At 43.4% G+C, this 18,717-nt stretch overlaps 1 protein-coding gene across 11 annotated transcripts in view; it reads left to right on the top strand.

Annotated features, from left to right (window-relative positions):
- The first annotated feature begins 275 nt into the window (after positions 1 to 275).
- CTCF (CCCTC-binding factor) overlaps positions 276 to 18,717 on the top strand; it is a 35,687-nt gene continuing 17,245 nt past the window's right edge. For 2 of the 11 annotated variants that reach the window (XM_065662381.1, XM_065662376.1), the window contains exons 1-3: positions 4,017 to 4,104; positions 8,543 to 8,655; positions 12,443 to 12,537. In XM_065662381.1, coding sequence (XP_065518453.1) covers positions 12,484 to 12,537 — 54 coding nt within the window. In that variant the 5' untranslated portion in view covers positions 4,017 to 4,104; positions 8,543 to 8,655; positions 12,443 to 12,483. Of the gene's footprint in view, positions 380 to 4,016; positions 4,105 to 4,583; positions 4,600 to 8,542; positions 8,656 to 12,442; positions 12,538 to 18,717 lie in introns of those variants that run through there. The other 9 variants (XM_065662384.1, XM_065662383.1, XM_065662380.1 and 6 more) reach the window with 8 other exon arrangements.

The raw sequence follows: 18,717 nt of genomic DNA, 5'->3' as shown, positions 1-18,717 counted from the left end.
GCGCGTGACGCACGGACGCACGTACGGGCACGCACGCACACGTTTGAAGTTGGCGCGAGCCCCGCGGGGCCCCGCCCGCTCCCATGCTGCACCGCGCGGCCGCTTCCCCGCGCTCCGTCCCCTCCCCTCCCCACCCCGGGCCGGCGGGTCCGCGGGCAGCCGCGCTGGCGCACGCGCACTGCCGCCGCCCGCCGCCATTTTGTGTCCGAAGCGACTGTGGGAGCGATTAAACCGCGAGCCTGGTGCTGGGCGCGGGGCGGCGGCCGCTGCGGGGCGCGGCGGCTCCGCGGGGCCCGGGGGGCAGGCGTGGGGCCGGGCGGCGGCGGCTGCGGCGGGGCCTTGGCGGCCGGAGCGAGCTCGGTGCGGGGTGCGGGCGCAGGTAAGCGGTGGCGGGGGGGTTTGCAGTCGCTTTCTCCGGCCTCTAGGTGTCACGATGGGGCTCCGGTTCAGGCTGGGGCCCCGCAGCGGCCGCCGCCGGGGAAGCAGGGGGGCTTTGTCTCCCTCTATCGTCCCCAGCGCGGCCGGCGCCTGCCTGCCACCGCCGCCATTCCCCACAGCGCGGCGCTGGGCCGCACAGGCCTCCCTTCCCGCCGCCCGTCCCCACCCGCCCGGGCCGCCGCCGGCCTGGACTCCATTTTCTTTCCTTTGTCTCCTCCGCCGCGCCACCGGCGCTGATGACCGCCCCTTCCCCGCCACGCGAGCCGCCGGCCCCCCCCTTCCTTTCCCTTCTCCTTCTGTCCCTTCCTCCTCCCCTCCCCCGCCTTCCCCGCCCCGCCGAGCCGGCCGGGCCCGCTCCCCACCCGCCGCCGCCGCCGCCTCTTCCCCCCCCTTCTCCTTCTTCTCCCCGCCGACTTAGCGCGAACCTCTGTGGGGACTCGGCCCGGCGCCCTCCACCCGCTGCCTCCCTCGGTGTCTGGCCGGATCCTGAACGCAGGGCGGTGGCGGCGGCGGCGGCTGCGTGTCCCGCTCCTGCCGGCCGCCGCCTCGCTGCGCTGGCGTGTGCTGCGGAGTGAGAGGCGCTGCGAGGCGCAGAGCGGGACTCGAGCTCCCTCTGCAAGGCAGGCTGAGCAGCGCCATGCAGCACCGGGACGCGGGCACGGCTGGGGGGCGCCCGCTCTCGCCGCGCTGCTCGACCGACAAACACTCCCCCCCCTCCCCACCGTCCAGCTCCGCTACCCGCCGCCGTCGTGCCCGCGGAGCGAATGTCCCGCCATCCCCCCCCCCCCGCCCCGCTCCGTTCCGCCGGGCTCCCGCGGTGGCTTCAGGCCTCATCGGCGCGTTGGGGAACGGGCACACTGGAGCTGCCACCGACCCCGTGACAAGCTGTGTCACTTGCTTTGGCATGGCCCAGGCCGCAGGGGCTCCGAGGCACCGCTGAGGCGTCCGCAGCCGCGCTCCCAGTTAGGACCGGAGCCTGAAAGCGCGGCACGAACCATGGGTTTATTCCCTGTGTTCCATGGGGGGGGATGTGGGGTGAGGGGGAGCACAAAACCCGATTCTTTTTGTGATGGAGAACAGGAAATCGCACATGCCCTGTGTCCAAGCAGTTTGCTTTTTGTTCTCTACATCAGATTTCTTCAGTGAATGTGTTTATATGGTGTCAGATTTGGCCTTGCCTTAGCTTTACGAAATGACTCTGGTACAGCGGGTTTGTCATGTTGTGTGGATCCTGTTCTGTTCAGTGTAATCCTTAGGACTTGCCTGTTTATGAGAACAAGCTTGCTTTCCTGTCTGTGACTTCCTATTTTTGTTTTTTATCTAGTCTTCCCCCCTTAAATAAATGAAAGGCTGCTCCTCACCTCCTACCAGCTACTGAATTCCGGTAATACACTCCAGAGGGGCTTATTAGAAGCATCAGAAATACTGTTTACCACTTACAATGCATGTGTTTTTTGTTTCAGTGTAGGAAGTATGTAAATCTTTTCTCATGTTCCAGTTTAATCTGCTTCTACAGAGCCTGTTGAATCTGTAGGAGTCCATTTGGTGTAAGAAATAACTCCATATTGTAGTCAAGCTGCTGTTCTTGCTCAAGCCTTACCTAACATTTTATTTCAGAACAGAAGACATCATTAGAACTGGAGGAAGGAGCTGTTTTAGCATAAGGGCAAAGCAATGTTGGGATGTTTTAGGTTGATATATTTTTTTACTTCCAGTTTGCTTTTCTTCTGGATGTACAGGGCTAGGTCTATTGTAATGTGCTCCCTACTTACAGTATACGTGGAAAGGTTATTAGGATGCACAGAATGGCTTTATTAATACTCTTGAAACTTTGAGTTCCTACAGCCTCAAGTGGCCCTGCAGCTGAAATAATACAGTGAGGCTTGCCCAATTTGGGCAGAGCTTGTAGAAGTGTCACTCCAGCTTGCTGGCAGCTCGTGCCTGCAGCGCTACTGAGGGAAAGAGCTATTTCAAGAACTGCTTTCCTTAGTAGCAGGCTGTGTCTTGAATATGAACCATGGCTAATCTGTGTTGTTCCCAGCTCTTGTGCCTGCAGGTTGATACCTGCCTGATGCGGTGCTATTGCTCTTGTCTTGAAAATGCCAGAAGCTGACCCATGTTTAGTCAGCATTTACCTGGAAAATCTAATTGTATGTGGTTACTAACTTCTGAGGAATTTCTGCATCTTCCTTCATCTGCATTTTTTCTCTGCCCCTTATTACTTCATGTCCAAGATCTCCTGCTTTTCTGATGAAGGTTTTTGGAAGTCAGATACTGAGCATTATTAGGTTCATCTGCCCTCTGAGAAGAGCCAGGCTATTCCTTGCCCTTATGCCTCGTGCTTCGGCAGATTCTTCATTGCTTGTGACAGCAAGCTGTGTTGAGCTCTGACCCCTGGCTAGCTCTTCCTGCTGTCTGAACAGCTTTTTGTACATCATCTATTTCAAATATATTTCCATAGAAACTCTATCCTGACAACTCTTGCTTCTCTTACTTCTTTTTTACAAGTGAGGGAATGCTTGAGGGAGTAACAGCATTAGGATTGCAAATGCTGCTTCCTCCTGTGCTCGTACATGCTCTAGAAATGCATGTAACAGAAATGTGGAACAGCTACTGCTGCTAGCTGCACCACTGCCATTTGCGAAGGCTCACACAGAACTGCTGGCCTTCAGCTTCCATGCTGGAGCCACGAGAAACCAAAGGTTTGACTGGGTGGTTGTTTTGTTCTGACTTACTGAATGCTACTGATTTGTTTGTCTAACTTTAAACCTTTGTTCATCCATCTCGCTGTAGTTCAGATGCCCAGTACAATCTTCGTTGTACTCAACCTTGAAATTTAAGTACAGTATGAAGCTCTGCTGTTGTACAATGCTTCCTGCCCTTAAAGATGCACACAGATAGAGCAATTGTCCCTTTTTCATTCAAAGGTTACATTTATGGTTCGTAAAAATGGTTCAGAACATGGCTTTTGTTCTTTCAGATTTTTGATGAAACTTAGAAGTCCTGACTGTAGATGTTGCCTTTTTTGTACTGAGGGATACTTGAATTTCATTTAAAACGCTGTTCTGCTGCTTGTCCCACTTCTCTCCAATAATAATTATTCTTCAGGAATTAAGTGAGATATGCTTATTCTAGACAAATTTAATATGGAAACTAAACAGCTGCTCAGTTGAGTGATCTCAGTATTTTCTGATTAACAAAAATAACCTTGAAAAGAAGGGTAGAATAAACATGGGGTGAGGAGTGAGTTTCCGATTGTATTAACATTCTGGTAACTATATCCTGAACAACTTTGTTTTGGTATCTAAATTAAACCTAAAGTGAAGTTTCCCATAATTAGATTATAAAAACTTTGAAGGTATCAAATCTTAATGTCTTTCCAGTATGGTTCATAACAGGTGAAATACAGAAGTAGCACAGAGACAGCTCTCAGGAATAGCACAGTTAGCATGTGCTACTTGAGGGAGATCTGTGATAGAATGGATTCCTGAAGAATTATTCTTTAACTATCCCTATGGATAAAGTTGTGAGTCCTAAATGTTTAGAGTTGCATTTCTTACATAAAGCTTTGTTTTTAGAGGCCCTTCAGTTCAAGCCTTCCTGCTTTTTGCTGTCAGCTCCCCGAGGATTTCAGTGTGCTGTGTGGAGGTGATCCTAAGAGGTGAGGTACGTTTAAAAGCATTTAAAAGCACTAGAAGTGCAGTGATTAGTTAGGGTGTGCTGACCAGATAACACAGAGGAGGGCTGCTGTACTGGTAGCAGTGCAGCAAGCTCTGACTCAGGCTATTTTCTGTACATTCCCTAGTTCAGGTAATGTGTATAATTGTTTGGTCTGTCAGCTGTCAGTGTCATCTTATTTTTTTGCCGTAGCAACAAACTGGTGAAGTGTCTAAAGCCTCATGAGGTTTTCCGTGAAAAGCTTCACTCGGATGTCAAGAAGACAGTGAACTAAGTTCAGCTTCTACTGAAAATCTTATTTTACCTCTCTTCTTTTTTTTTCCTCAGAATCTAAAACTTTTTGTTGACATCATTGAACTTGTCAAATTCTAACAAAACAGAAGCCAAATCACAGATTGTTTGGAGTGTGAAAGACACCTTTGTCTGTATTAATATGCTTCATGATTAGAAGCTTGTATGTGTCTCAGACACATACATCAAAAGGTAAAGTAGCAATCTGTAAACTAGAGGAGAAAGTAGCTTGGTTCAGTTCTGTAAGGAGTACTACTTGTCTTTACTGAGATAACAAAGTAATCCTTGCTCTTTCAAGTATTTAGAGTTAGGTTGCTGTTCTGCAAGATTCTGACATAACTCTGTGATGGTGTATTTTGTTGTTTTGTTTTGTTTTGAAACAACCCCAAAACCAAACATAAAAAACACCCAAAACGCTGCCACCAGAGTACATTGAGAGGTGAGAGAGGCGTTCGCCATGGCCAGTGCATTTTTTTCCCCCCACTTTTAGCATTGGAGTATCCCTACCTGTAGTATTGGAAGGAATAATGTACAGTTGATCCACTTTGGAACACTAGGGAAGTTCTAGGAGGTCAGAGAAGTGCTGGTGTATCAGTCTTAAAAGGAAATGGAGTGGATAAACATGGCAACTAGTAATGTATGGCTAGTCCTACATGGTGTTAATACATCTATAGGTTACATTTTTATCAGCTCTCCCATTTGTTCTTAGTACAGGATTGAGTTAAGGAGAGAAGAGTATGTAATTAATCCTAGTAAATAAAGCTTTCAGGAAAAAAGCTTGTTAAATTTATTGACTTTGTTAAAGGTGTTTCTCTTGATGCTGAAGACCATAGGGAATACAGAAAATCACTACTGAGTGTCAGTAAATGCTGTTCAGGAATAGTCCAGGGGTCTACAAGTCTGAATAGTTTCCGAGTATGTTCAGTAAAAACTGGTAATGGCTTGTCACAATTTGTTTTCATTCCTGATTTTGTTGGTGGAAAATGTCTGTTGATTTAAAACTTCTGCATGATGAAGCTGTGGTTCATGGGGAGGCAATCATCACAACAGTGTGGCCGTTGCTATCCTTAGGCGAAGTAGATACATTGGGATATGTGTGCTAAGGCTGCTGTTGAACAGCTGTACACTTGAGAGCGGGGCAGTTCAGCTGAGTTTAAATGAACGCACATGATGTTCTGAAAAGCAGTGGCTGGACTGCATTTTGGAGTCACAGTGGATAAACAGCTGGAACATTAGTTTCCAAGGTGATTCTGTGACCTTGGGGCTAATGTAGTTCTCAAATGCATTAACAGAAGGAGCAGAGATTCTTGCCTTTGTGGGGTGAATTGAAGTCCTTACCAGCACACTGTGTACGTTCAGGCATAAACATTTAAGAGCCCCCAAATTACTGTCTGCAGGGGGGATTGATCTCCAGTTTGATGGAGACCGAAGTAATAGTGACATGCAGTGAAGTAGTAAGAATTTACTGTGCAGCTTCTTGAAAAAACTAAGGTGACTTGATCAGAGTCTGCAGGTATCTCCCTGGTAAGATAGTACTGGATATTAGTGAGCTTTTTTTAATCTTGTTGACAAGCACAACAGGAATTTGTAGCTTCAAAGATAAGTTCAAATTAAAAGTCTTAAGTTTTTCACAGTGAAGGTGATTAGCTGCTGGGTTATGATATGAAGAGCAGCTGTATATTTCTGAATTTCTTAACAACTTTAAATCAAGATGGTGGGGAAAAAAGTCTGAAAGTTGCTTCAGGCACCTGCAAGGTACTGAACTTCTTTTGTTTCATTTATGTTTAGAGAACTGTAATTCATAAGAGGTCAGACTTGATGATCAAATGAGAGATGATCATGCTACAGAAAAGATGGGGAGCAGCTCCTCTTTCACCAGCTTCCCTCTTTTTTTTTAGCAGAGATAGGCTTAGGACTTTTCCTTAGAAATGTAGAACATGATCAAGCCATAAAATCTTCTGAAGAAAGCAAGCAGGTGTTGATAGCTGTATTGGAGATCTATCAAAAGTGTCCCATCTATTTAGTCCAAACGTGACTGTAAAAAATCCTGATCTGTGGATGAGGTGCTGGTAGGATAAATGTTATTTCTTCTCTGCAAGGGCATGTTGTTGGCATGTGTTCAGCTTGCTGTCTACTGAGCAGCCCTTGGACCTGGTCAGCTGTGCTGCTGTCAAGCCAGCCAGTCCCAAGCCTGTATCACTAAAGGAATTCTTCTTTCCCAATTCACAGTATGGAAAGTTCTCAGTGGGGGTGAAGCAAGGTGATTTTCATTGCCTCTGCTTTAGAAAATATACCTCTGTAAAACCATTTAATTTTTTGTTAGATAAAATTTACTGAATTGTGTTATATTGCATTCTTATGTATGTGTGAAATTATTTTACAGGCAGTGATTCTCATTTTAAAGTGAATGCCAAGTAAGATACTGACTTAATCAAGAATGAAGCTAGGGAGAGAAAAGCTATGGAAAAAGGAGTAAACAATACTTCCTTTTGAGCTCTGACAATGCATTGTATGGAGACTTGACACAAGTGTTTGCCACTTCAGAGCTCTCCAGAATGTTATAGTGAGTAGCCTGATGGCCTGAGCATCTCTAGGTGGAGATTGCTGAAAGCTACAAGTACTTTTCATGTATCACATGTTAAAATTGTGGGAAGGGGAAAATGTAAACTTAAGAATTGTCTCAGCTACAAAGCTGAGCTGCACATAATCCACTTGCTCCTCTGGATGGGAGTTTCAGCAGAAGCACCTGATGCTTGAGTTTGGCAGGTCTGCTTTCTCTGGGCTCTTGGTAAGGAGGCAGAGTAGCTCTGCTGCTGCCACTTGTGATTTGCAGTAGCTCAGACTGTGTCCAGTCTGCTGCTCAGTGGTGTGGTTCCTAGCACTCGCATGACGACATCTTTTTAGGTAGATGTGGTGAGTTTTGTGGCGAGCCTGTAGCTTGTAGGGGGAAGAAATGGGATAAAATACACCACAGTTGATGGAAAACCTGTTTTGGTAAGAGACTGCAGGTTCAGAAATGGATCATCAGGACCAAAGCTTGAGGTCCCTAGTCCCATGGCTGTATGTTGGGATAAGGGTGGTTAACTACAGACAGGACTGATTCCTTTCTCTGCATGGTGTTTCCTGCTTGAGCTTTTGGAGACAGGTTACGGGACTAAATGGACACTGATCTGTCCTTGTAGGGCTTCTTTTTTATGTCTGTGTTGGAGAATGGACTATTTTACTTCCCAGCCTATTGATAAAACTATACAAGTGAATTTACTTTTGATGTGTTGGGAATAACACCAAAGCATTTAAGGAAGTAGGGAAGTAAAAGTCATGGCTTCCCTGAATATGAAAGGAACTGTTGTTACCTCATCTCCTTCCAGTTGTATGCTGGCAAGTAGATCACCAAGTAATGAGGTAGTCACCTAGATTTGCTTTGTGGGGGCAAGTAGATGCAAGTGGATGTGGAAGAACTGCAGCTCTGAGTTTGATTTAAGCCTTTGCGGGCTTAACATTTTGGGGTAAGTGGAGGCTTTCTGAAAAGGTAGTCGAGATCATAAGTAGTGATGGCAGCATTTGGATATTTGTAAACATGTTTTACTCTCCTGAATCAGAGCACTAAACTTTGGTTAAAATCATTGTGGAGGGAATTAAATTCTCTCATCGTTTAACAATGAAGGAGATGTCCTTGCTCTGGGCTGGCTTGTAGAAGAGCTTTTCACTGCTGTAGAAAAAAATAAATTAACAATAGCGATTTTTGGGCAATTATTTCAGCTTTTTGTGTTGTTCCTCTATCTCCTTGTATGTGATTTGCAAAGCTGTTTTTTTGAAACCACTTCCAGAGATTTAATATAAAAGCAGGAAATGCTACTGAATTAAAAATGTGCCCCTGTTTTGGGTTGCACATACTTGTCATAGGTGTAACAATACTACATTTTAAAACTGTAGCTTTCTCCTGCGCTAAACTGTTTGCAGCGGAGGTGCAGTATAAACTAATTTTGCTTTCCCAGTATGTACAGTGAGAGAACCCTTTAAAGCACTTAAGGCGTTTTCGCATTACAGGTTGGAAAAACTCGGATTTTCGAAGACAAGTAGTTTCAGTCAAAGATTATCAGATTATTAAAACCTTTCTTTTCTTTTCTTTTTGGAGGATGGAAGAAGTTAGTGTTATCCAGCATTCCTGCTGAGTATATAACTTACTGCCACTTCTGATCTTTGAAGAGAGATTTATCGCTTCCTGTGGCAATACAGAATACTCAAAAGGTACCTGCTGATTACTTGATCCTTGCCTACCTTCCACATTAATGCACTCCTCTCCTTCCTGCTCAGGAATGACTACTGTTGACTTCTACCTACTCTGAGCTGCTAGAGCATTATGTGAGCCTAGAGTAGCTTATACTTTGGTTCTGTAGTGTGTGTGGAGATGGTTTTGTCTTGCTGAAGTGGCTGTATCCTCTCCCTGTTCTACCAATGTTTTGACCTACATGAAGAAGAATTTGGCAGCTTCCATGACTGATAGAGTAGATTATCAAATATTCAGATGTCTGACTTGCCTGTGACGTCTGTAATGTTTTTGGAGATGTCTGCTTTGAGTGCCTTGTGCAAACAGTTCCTTAGGGAGGCTGTCTCCAGCTCCACCAGATTCAAAGAAGGGAGATAGCAATGAATGCTTGTCCTGCTCTGTTACCAGTCTGGCTGTCCCTGATTAGAAGTATTGGATCCAGAGCATTTGTTTTTGATACTATGTGTTAGCATTTGTTCTTGTCCCAAAGCTGCCTCTTCAAGCAGGCTGTCCTGTGCTGGCAGTCAGGGAACCTTTTCAGCCACCTTATGGCACTCAACATATAATCTTTTGTTAAAATTCTGGAGAAAAGAGTACGCTATAGTCCTTATTTCTTCAAAGGCTGGTCTGTCTTTTCCATTAGTTTAGAATTGTTCATTGTGGTCCTGGGTTTTCTCCTGCCAGTTAAGAAAATAGTGAGGTCCCTTGTCAGTATTGCTTCCACCTTTTCTATCTGAAGTTCATATAGGAGCCTTGTTTGAGGTAGTTCTTTGTACAGCCCTTCTTTGACTTCATGTCACATGTGGGTGTGTGTCTCCTGAACAGTGATGCCCTGAGCCTGTGCTCTTCTCATGCTATTCTCTTAAAAACTAGGTGGCTTTGTATAGTCACTGCTCCGAAAGTGCTGCTCACTAGTAGGTAGCTGAGTATGACTGTTTCTGCACGTCAGCTGAAGAACTGGTCAGTGTTTGAGATCCTGCAGAAGGGTTTCCTGATCCCCTAGAATTTGTATGGAAGAGAATGCTGAGACCAGTAAATCTTTGTTTCCTAACAGCTTCATAGTTATAACTTCATAGACTAAAAAAATCCCTCACTTTTGTTTGAAGTGAAAGTATATCCTTCATTTTCATACAGTGTCAGAGAATATTTTACCCAGGAAAATGATTTGGATTGGAAGTGACTTCCTGTGGTACCCTGGTTTAATCTGCGGCTCAGTGCAGGACTGGCTTTCAAGTTAGATAAGAAGTTTGGGGTTCTATTTAGTGACTGTTTTCAGTAACTAAAAGATTAATTTCCACAGTATCTTTGAGCAAGCTTCTCCAGTGTTTGACCACTCAATGTTGCAGCTTGTCTGTTGCATCTTGTCTTTTCACACTGTGCCTCCCAGAGTGTGGGTCAGCTTCTCTTTGCTCTTCTGTTAGGTAGTTGAAGGTAGGAGCAAGAATGTCCCTTAGCCTCATCACAGCTGTCAGTTTGCTCTTGTAGGTCTTGATCTTAAGACATCTCATCATTTTGGCATCCCTCTAATAGGCTTTTTCCCATGTGTACTAACCTCAGAAATGGGCATGTGGAGCGCTTGCATTTCCGGCTTATTCCTGTTTTCCTTCAAGCTTATCAAACCTTGCCCATAAGTCAAAGATCTGATTGAATGTAAATTTGTGCAAGGTATTTTATGCCAGAATTTAGGCTGGATACTGTAACAGAAGTAGGCCATCTTTCCAGTAAAGGAGGGGAAGAATGGCTTTCCTTCCCTCTGGGACATTGCCATAGAGTCAAGCAGAAATGTCTTGCGTTTCTGAAGTATGTATGCCTGCAGTGCTGGGAAGCTTTGCTCTTTGGGTTGTATGTCAATAGGCTAATAGTCCTTGAGTGGTGTCAGGGCTGCTCTACTTCACATGATCTCTTTTAAAAAAACTTCCAGATTGAAAAAAAATAAATTTTCATTAAGCAGAGTCAATACCTTGCAAAGGGAGAAGGGTGATGGTTGTGCCTTGCATTGACTCCCATCAGCTGTACTCTGCAGATACCCCACTAAACCTTTCTGAATTTGTTTTGCTTATAGTGTGGAAACAGACTACTGTTACTGTCGCTTTCTCTTTTCCCTTACTAAGAGCTTGGGTGCATTTTTTGTTCAAAACAAATCTTTCCACTGTTAAGTCATTTGCCAAGGAGAAGAAGATTGGGTTTGAAAACTGGAAGAAAACTATTTCTTGATCCAGAATTTCAGGAAAACCAAAGTTAGGATAAAAGACTAGCAGTAGGTAGAAGGTTGCATCCATTCAATGAAGTGTGTGTTGAGCGGTCCTGGCGTGTTTTGACCAGTGGCGAGACCTGTGAGATGATGGTTCCACATGGGAGGTGTTTGCTTCACATCAAGTGTCTTCTGACTGGAAAAGTCTTTCACTCTTAGGACTCTTCTGTGTTAATTTACAAGTTGTTAAGTTTTAGGAAATGGTAGTCTCCTCCAGGGTTACAGGTCAGGAATAAAATCTTAGCTACTGGCAGTTAACTGGTTTACATGCCGCCCACCACTGTGTGCAAGCTCTCACCAGCACAGAACCTGTCATCCAGGCTGCAGCTTGGGTCAGCAGTCTTAACATGCCCTTAGCAGTGACACACACCACATGTATTCTCTGAGCATCGCCTGTTCTGGTCAGTGAATGCATAGAGCAAATGTGATTTTTGCAGAGTTAGTGTGAACTAAAAAGAGATCCATTCCAAATGCTTTTTAGAAGCTCACTAGCACTGAGCATCACCAGCTCTACAAACTTCTCATCAGTGGTGTACTTTGAAGCTGATGAACAATTAAAGATAGACTTGTGTAGGAAAAAAAATGCAACCAGAACCCAGACTTCAGTGTCTTGTACCAAATAAATGATGGAAAAAACAGGGGGAGAAGTACTTAAATTCAAAGGGTGAAATTCAGCACTGCTTGGTCACATCACTGCATGCAGCAGGACTGTTCCTTGCTTGAGAAATACTCCTGTGGAGCTGCTTAGTGCTTTTGGGTTTGTAGCATGTATGCACACTGAGGACTGAAAAATATTACAGATGAGAAGTAATGTACTAGCTTGTAAATGTTTTAGTTCTGTACGTGTATTTTAAGGATAAATTAATCCTTAATTGATATCCTTAATATCCTTAATTGATAAGGATAACAAAGGTAGCTTTGCAACCCTGCCATGGACTGTTGCATGGGTTGTTCTTCCTCGTGAAAACAAGGTTAAAACCATGTTAGAGCTGATTTTGTTATTTCATCAGTAGTGCTACTTGTTTACATTAACAGTACTGAAAGAGTTATACTTGCTCTAATCTACACCCCTTTAACAATAAAAGCTGCTTTTGTGCTGTGTTTTGGTATTCCACAGCACAAGAGAGAAAAACCAGCTGAAGTAGGTATAGCCAGCTCCAGAATTTCATATTGCACTCTTCACTTGACATGAGGCATACAGAGGTTTAGGTTGTACGAACTGAAAATGCTAAAGAGTTTGAGAAGAGGTAGTGAGAGGTGTTTGTAAAATGAGTTCATTCTTCCTCATGAAAAGTGTTAAAGCCAATTAAAATACTTCTGGTTTTGTTTAAGGCTTTTTTAGTTAAGTGAAGAGGTCCTCAAGCAGGACCTTATCAGTGCTGCTCTTAGAGTTGTGGGGCTACACGTTTTCTGTTAAACAAGCATTACATATTCAAACAGTGCTTTCCCCTCACCCCCTTCTCTTCCCTTTCTCTTTTATGTAGTTTCACTAGTGCAACTCATCTGTTCTATTCCAGAGTGTGTTCTGACATCAAGAGCTGCATGAAGAATAGCCAACATGAAGAGAACAAATCAGTCCAGGCAGAAGTGCAGAAGCGTCAAGAACCTAAATGTAAATTAAGGGGTTTAAAGTGTGGTATGCATTCCGTGTGAGGCAGTACTTTCCTGACCGCTTAAAGCTTATACTGTGCTGGGAGAAGCTCTCTGGGCCTGTTTCTCTCGTGCCTGGCCTAAATGTTGGGCGCACCAAAGACCTGGTCTGGATGGAAATAAGTATCTTTTTGGCTGGGTGAGTTCTGGCCTAGGTTAGTTTTCTGCCCAATTAGCTGCGATCTTAGAAATGCTTGTGCTAACGTGAGGGATAGTTGAGGTGACATGGATAGGAACGAGTGGGCAGCTTTAAAGTGGAGATGGCTTCTCTGACAAGAGTGTGTGTGTTTGAAAATGAGGCCTTTTTTCCTTGAAGGTCAAGTGCCTTTGTAGGATTTTTATTTTTTCTTCACCTGCTTTGAAGGTTGATTTTAATGGCACATTTAGGGCTCAGTGTATGATAATGTGAGTCCAAATGAATTATATGTGTGCCTAAAATGTATTAAACTAAGAACTTTAGCATGAAGGCCACTGTATAGGGTTCACCTGGGTTTGATTCTGTTTGCGTCTGTTCCAACATTTATTAATTTGGATAAACTTCCCTGTGATCTGTGATTCCAAAGCAAGGATAACTTAGGCTCCAGAAGTTTGTCTTGTCCACCTGGGCAAAACTCTCTTGGAATTTCCTGTCCATGCAGCAACAACAATAAACTACACCTCTACATTTGACAGCCTAACATTAAGTTTACTAAGCACTGACTTTAGTTTTCCTTATATGCATCAGGGTGTAATTTGTGAGATGACTCACAGTTCCTGCGTTGGGCAGCTGTTGTTCATGGGGTAGGACCCATGTCACCATCCCAGGGATGAGCACATCCTGCTCCTCTGATTTTAAGCCTGAATTCCCTTGTCCACGAGTGTCACTACTTAATGAGTACTCACAAGAAGATAAAAGGAGCAGCTGTTCCCCAGCAGGTAGTTCTTGAATACTCATTCATCTCTATAAAGCCTTAGAGGAAAACAAAATCCAAACACTGCTAGCTTATTATGAAGTCTAGAATGCCATGAAACTTGTTGCATTGGTCTCTTTTTGGGTGTGGAGTCAGAAGCCAAAGAATCCTGCTCTGGTTAGACTGATTGTGAAGAAACATCTTTTTTTGCTGTTAGCAGTTAGCTAATAGCCTAAATGAAAGCTTCAATTCATGTGTGAGGGTCAAAATGGCTGCAGACACTTGTTGAGAAAACTATTAACCTTTTCTGGTATCTGCCGTCAGTAGTAGACTTGTCTTTTGGTGGCAGTGGCTTTTACAGACTGTTTTAACCTGAAATAGTTTTCCATTGTTCTCAGTTTATTACCTGTAAGTATTCCAGTGGTCTTCTGTGAGCTCCTTCATCACTTTTATATTATGAAGAACTCTAAAAGGGAGGGACTGATTACTTTTATGATCTGGTATCAGCTGAAAAGAAATTCCTCTGTGACTGCTAGTTTTAAAGTGTAAATCTTTCTGTATTTTACACCTGATAAAATTGCCTGTTCTTCTGAAATGAATTGTCAGGTTAGCAAAGCAGAATAGTCTTCTTAATAGATTAAGAAGGGAAACATTTTCCCCAAAATTATAGATGTCAAAATGTTTCATTCGCATTTCCCCACTTTAACTAGAGAATTCTGTGTATGACTAAAGAAATAGCTCATCTGGGGAGACTGCACTAGCAGTTACTGGAAGAAGTAGGGAAAAACTAAAATTTAAAAAAATGTTAGCTACGAATGGAAGGAGAAATTAAGGAAGAAAGGAACAAGTCTTAAGAGCAAGTACATTTACTAAAATTTTCCCTACTACCTTCTCAATAAAATTTGAATTCTCCAAATCTAAAGGAAAACCAAGGAAAAACTGGTTCTTCCAGAAATAAAGCTGGAAAGCTTCTACCAGACTGCTTTCTTTATTAAGGATTACCATGTCAGGTAAAGTTAGTTATAGCCCAAGTGAATTCAACATGGTTAGGATTTGTTATTGGGAACTGCAAGAATTTTTTTTTTTGGAGGGGGGGGAAATTGGTGTGGTGTGAATATTTCTTCACAGTGCAAGTTTGAGGCAGTTGGTATTGTTGCATGACATTTTCCTCTCCATTGCAGGCTACAGCTTTTTACAGCAGAACTAGCAGGATTAGTTCTGGAAGAGCTGTGACCGTGGGGCCTTTACCACTGTCAGGTATAAGGATTAAGAGGGACCTTGTGATACAGACAACTGAGAAGAGATACAGAGTTGAATTTCCTTCTGTCTCTCTGGGAGACCCTATATGCATACTCTATTTTCACGTGTTGCACGTCTTCCCTCCCCTGAGTTCTTGATCAAAGTCCCAGGCTAACTGTATCCTGAGTAACTGCAGAAAGTCACTTGCTGACTGAAAAATAGGGATCAGTCCTGAATGAAAGGGGTTACCACCTTCAACTGTTTCATGAGACATTGCTGTTAGAAAGAGCTTTGCTTTGGGCAGGAGCAGCAATTAGGATGATTACTTTTGTGGGTAGGAAGGAGGGGGCTAAAATGGCAGGGGGAGGCTGGAGGCAGTTGTAGAATTGTCGCAGGATGCTTTTTGATCCTATTTCTACATCAAGCTGACTGTGGGTAATGAATGTCTTGTAGCCATGGAGATGGTGGCTTGGCTGGGCTCTTAGGAGCTCATAAGGGTAGAAGGTAAAGATAGGTTTGGTAACATCTGGCCAAAAGCAGATGTTATCAAACATCTTCAAACGTCTTCACATAAGCAGAAGTAAAAGGTAACTTTCATTCACAATTAACTGCTAATTGAGTAAACGAGTAGTGTGTGGGTTTGATCACAGTTAAATGCTATTGGATTTAAACAGGAAGGCACCCACAAACTGGCTGTGACCCAGAAGGTTGCAGGATGATTGAGACAGCAATTGACCTGTAGTGTGACTGGGTGGGTGGGAGAATAGCATGGAGGGGAGGGACACATCTCAGTATAGCCACCTAGCTTCTGGGACACAAGGTTATTGGTGCTGGTGTTTGCTCCGAGCTTTAAGCTGGTGACAGTCTGAACCTGCTCCCTTATCTCTGCCCAAGCATTCCTGCTGAGAATCGGATCAGGAACATGTTCTAACATAATGAATTGTTTTTTTTTCCTGCTTTAGTTTTCAGCTGGAATTGCTTGTTGATCAAGTTTATTCTGGTGAGTGAATAATTCTATCAGTGCAAAGGGGGCAGCTGTTTTGGCAGCAGAGCTGTGGTTTCCTGTCTTACAGGGATTAAGAAGCCATTATGGGAGTTGAGAATCTGGTCTTATATCTGGTTGATGCAGGGGAAAGGTGGGTTCCTCTAGATGGTAATTTAGTGTAGGGATCAACTTACAAACTTTGAATCACTCTCTGGAAGGACATGCTCTTCTCCCTGCCCTATTTAGGAGGAGACACCTCTGGCACAGACACCTTGATTAGGTAACCACCAGCAGGACTTCACTCTTCACTCTTCCCTTCTAGGTTTCTTGCTTTTCCTGTTCTTTACTCTCTCCAAGGTGCTAAAGTATTTCTTAGGCCAGTTCCTTAATAGCCCTTTTTGTGTGTGTGTGTGGTGGTTTTTTGTTGTGTGTTTTTTTTGTTTGTTTGGTTTTTTGTTTTGTTTTGTTTAAAGCTGCAGTAGCTGTTTGTGAACTAGTATATTTGAATTAATTGGTCGGTTTTAGTGACCATATTGTAAGTTTCAAGGAGGAAATGAGAAAACAGCTGGAGATGGGCACAGAAATTACAGCCACTGGATATTGAATGTAATGCAGTTGGCAAATGAAAGCTTTAAGTTTCCAGCATGAGAAAGTTGCTTAATATAAGAAACCTATCCCAGTTTCTTACTTTCTGCTCAATCTTTCATGTTTTGCATGTGATAGCCCTGTAAACACCGTACTCCAAGTTGTTCACAGGATGCTACATGTGCCTTTAAGGTTTGTGAGCTTTATCCAGTATGTTTCACATTTCTAGGCTTATCTTTAAAATGAAAAAGAGGGAAGGCTGGTTTCTAAAGAATTGAATACAGGATTCTTAAGCTTTTGTTACACCTGTTATTTATAACTGGATGCTGTTAGTTACCTGCATTTCTGTGAGCAGTTAACAGGAATGGGTGAGACTTTAATATGAAATTTTCCTCTATATAATCTGACTTCTGGACAGCCTGTGGGTCTTTGGTTTTGTACACAGCTTAGATCCAGCTGAGCCTCTTCTCTTGGGTGTTGTACCATGGCTGAGCTACTCTTAGAACCACGTTGAATTCAAAAGCTTTATAGCTGTGTTTGTGAAATGCTGAGACCAAGGTAGTGAACTCTGCCTAGGGATGCATAGTCCTGCTCAGAGCTCTTCAAGCATCTTCCTACCACTTTCCACATTGTGTCAGGACTTTTTGATTGGAGTGCTGCGCCGTGTAGGGAACCGTTGGAATGGTTTTAAACCAAGAGAGTGGACCTTTGAAAAGAGTTCGCACATCCAGCTAATTCTTGTTCTGGATTTGGTGCTGCTTCTGATACACCCAGGAGATAAGGAGCAATTGCAGTGAATAGTGAATAAGAGCAGTGCTGGGAAAGGCTGTACTTAGTGCTTTACAGTTTATATATGTCTGTTTGCTTTAGAGAAAGCTATATTTGTGCCATGTTCATCTCTTGTCAGGGAAGCCCTGCTGGAGGAGATGGGAAGGCTGCCTACCTTTTAAACTGCTCTGTCTTTGACTATGCTTAGTTGTGAGCCTGTTCAGAGGAAGAATATGGCTGTCTCACAGTGGGGAAGGAGAATGGCCAAAGTCTTCTGAAGTAACTTTGCATCTGCTAATGTCCTTAAATGCTTAGACGTACATACTGACTGCAAGAGCAGGGGGGAAAAAAGGAAAAAAATACCTGTTTGTCCCATTGGATTTTTTTAATCTTTCTCTTTAAGTGTCAGAAATACTGAATAACTGTAGTCTTTTAGGTGAAGTTTTTGCTTGCTCCTCCCTTCAGTTTTCAAAGGTTCATAGGACCTGCAGGAGAAACATAAGTCTCAATGTTTTAACAGTCCCATATCAGTTTTAGTAAGTGGCAAATCCAGAAGTGTCAAAGCCATGTCAATTTTGGAGTGGGATGTGGACATGGGTTGTCTGAATTCAAAGTCTGAATGTGTTGCGGGATTACTTTTTGGAGTTCTGTTGTTTGTGTTTGTTTGGTTTGTTGTTTTTTCTTCTTTGCTTGCACTAATGTAGCTGCTGCTATTTACATTATTTTATAAACGCAAAAAATTCATTGATAGCATTTGGCTTCACTTTTTCTATTGATTTTTGTTTTTATTTGGTTTCCTCAAGTGAGCTGTACATTACAGCACTAAATCTACTCTTCAATTGCTTTGCGTGTCCCACAGTTTTTCAGTGAGGCTGTACTTTGGCAGAAAAATACACATTTTGCTTGATGCAAAATACACATGAAGCTTGATGCAGTTCAGGGTTTGTTTTTTTTTTTGTAACATTGGCTGAGAGGTGGATAAATGCCTTGTGGTGACAGTAGCTTTATAATAAATAACCCAGCTGAAAGAACATGCAGTAGCCATCCTAATCTATAAACATCCCTCTCTGGGTTTGTACTGTCTGCGCTGACATCTGCAGCACGTTGTCTTCAATGCTTCTCCAAGGAAGATTAAAGCTGTTGCAAACTGCAATAATTGAATGCTGTGTCTCACAGTCCCTTTTCTTTTGATTGTTTGGTTGAGCTTTATCAACCTTCTTGTACTGGAAGCTTTCTTAAATCTTGTTCTTGAATGTTAAAGAAGCTGAAAACATTCAGGCTGAATGTTTTGCTAGTTTAAGTCTTTTGAAGAGGACCCAGACTGGCAAAATGTTGTGTTGTAGTTGCGCTGCAGTCAGTAGGGCTCTTAGCATTAAATTACTTTCTGTCAAGCAACCTTTTGATTCCTGTCGTTGTCGTAAAGTGTCAGTTGTGTCAAATACACACCCCCTTTTATTTCTGCCTGTTTAATTTTTAGATGAGCTGCCTATCAATTATTTGAGAAATCTTAGGTCTGTTGTTAGGACACAACTTTTTACCTGGCTCACTGGATTGTAGCAGAGCATTGAGCTGGGACACAGTGTTTAGTGACAGTCTCTCTTATTTTACTTGTTGGAGCCCATTGAGCAAGCACAGAATCATAGTATCATAAATGTTGTGGGTTGGAAGGGACCTT

The sequence above is a fragment of the Lathamus discolor genome, chromosome Z, assembly GCF_037157495.1.
Source record: "Lathamus discolor isolate bLatDis1 chromosome Z, bLatDis1.hap1, whole genome shotgun sequence".
Classification (NCBI taxonomy): Eukaryota; Metazoa; Chordata; class Aves; order Psittaciformes; family Psittacidae; genus Lathamus; species Lathamus discolor.
This window is presented reverse-complemented; position numbering and strand designations above follow the sequence as displayed.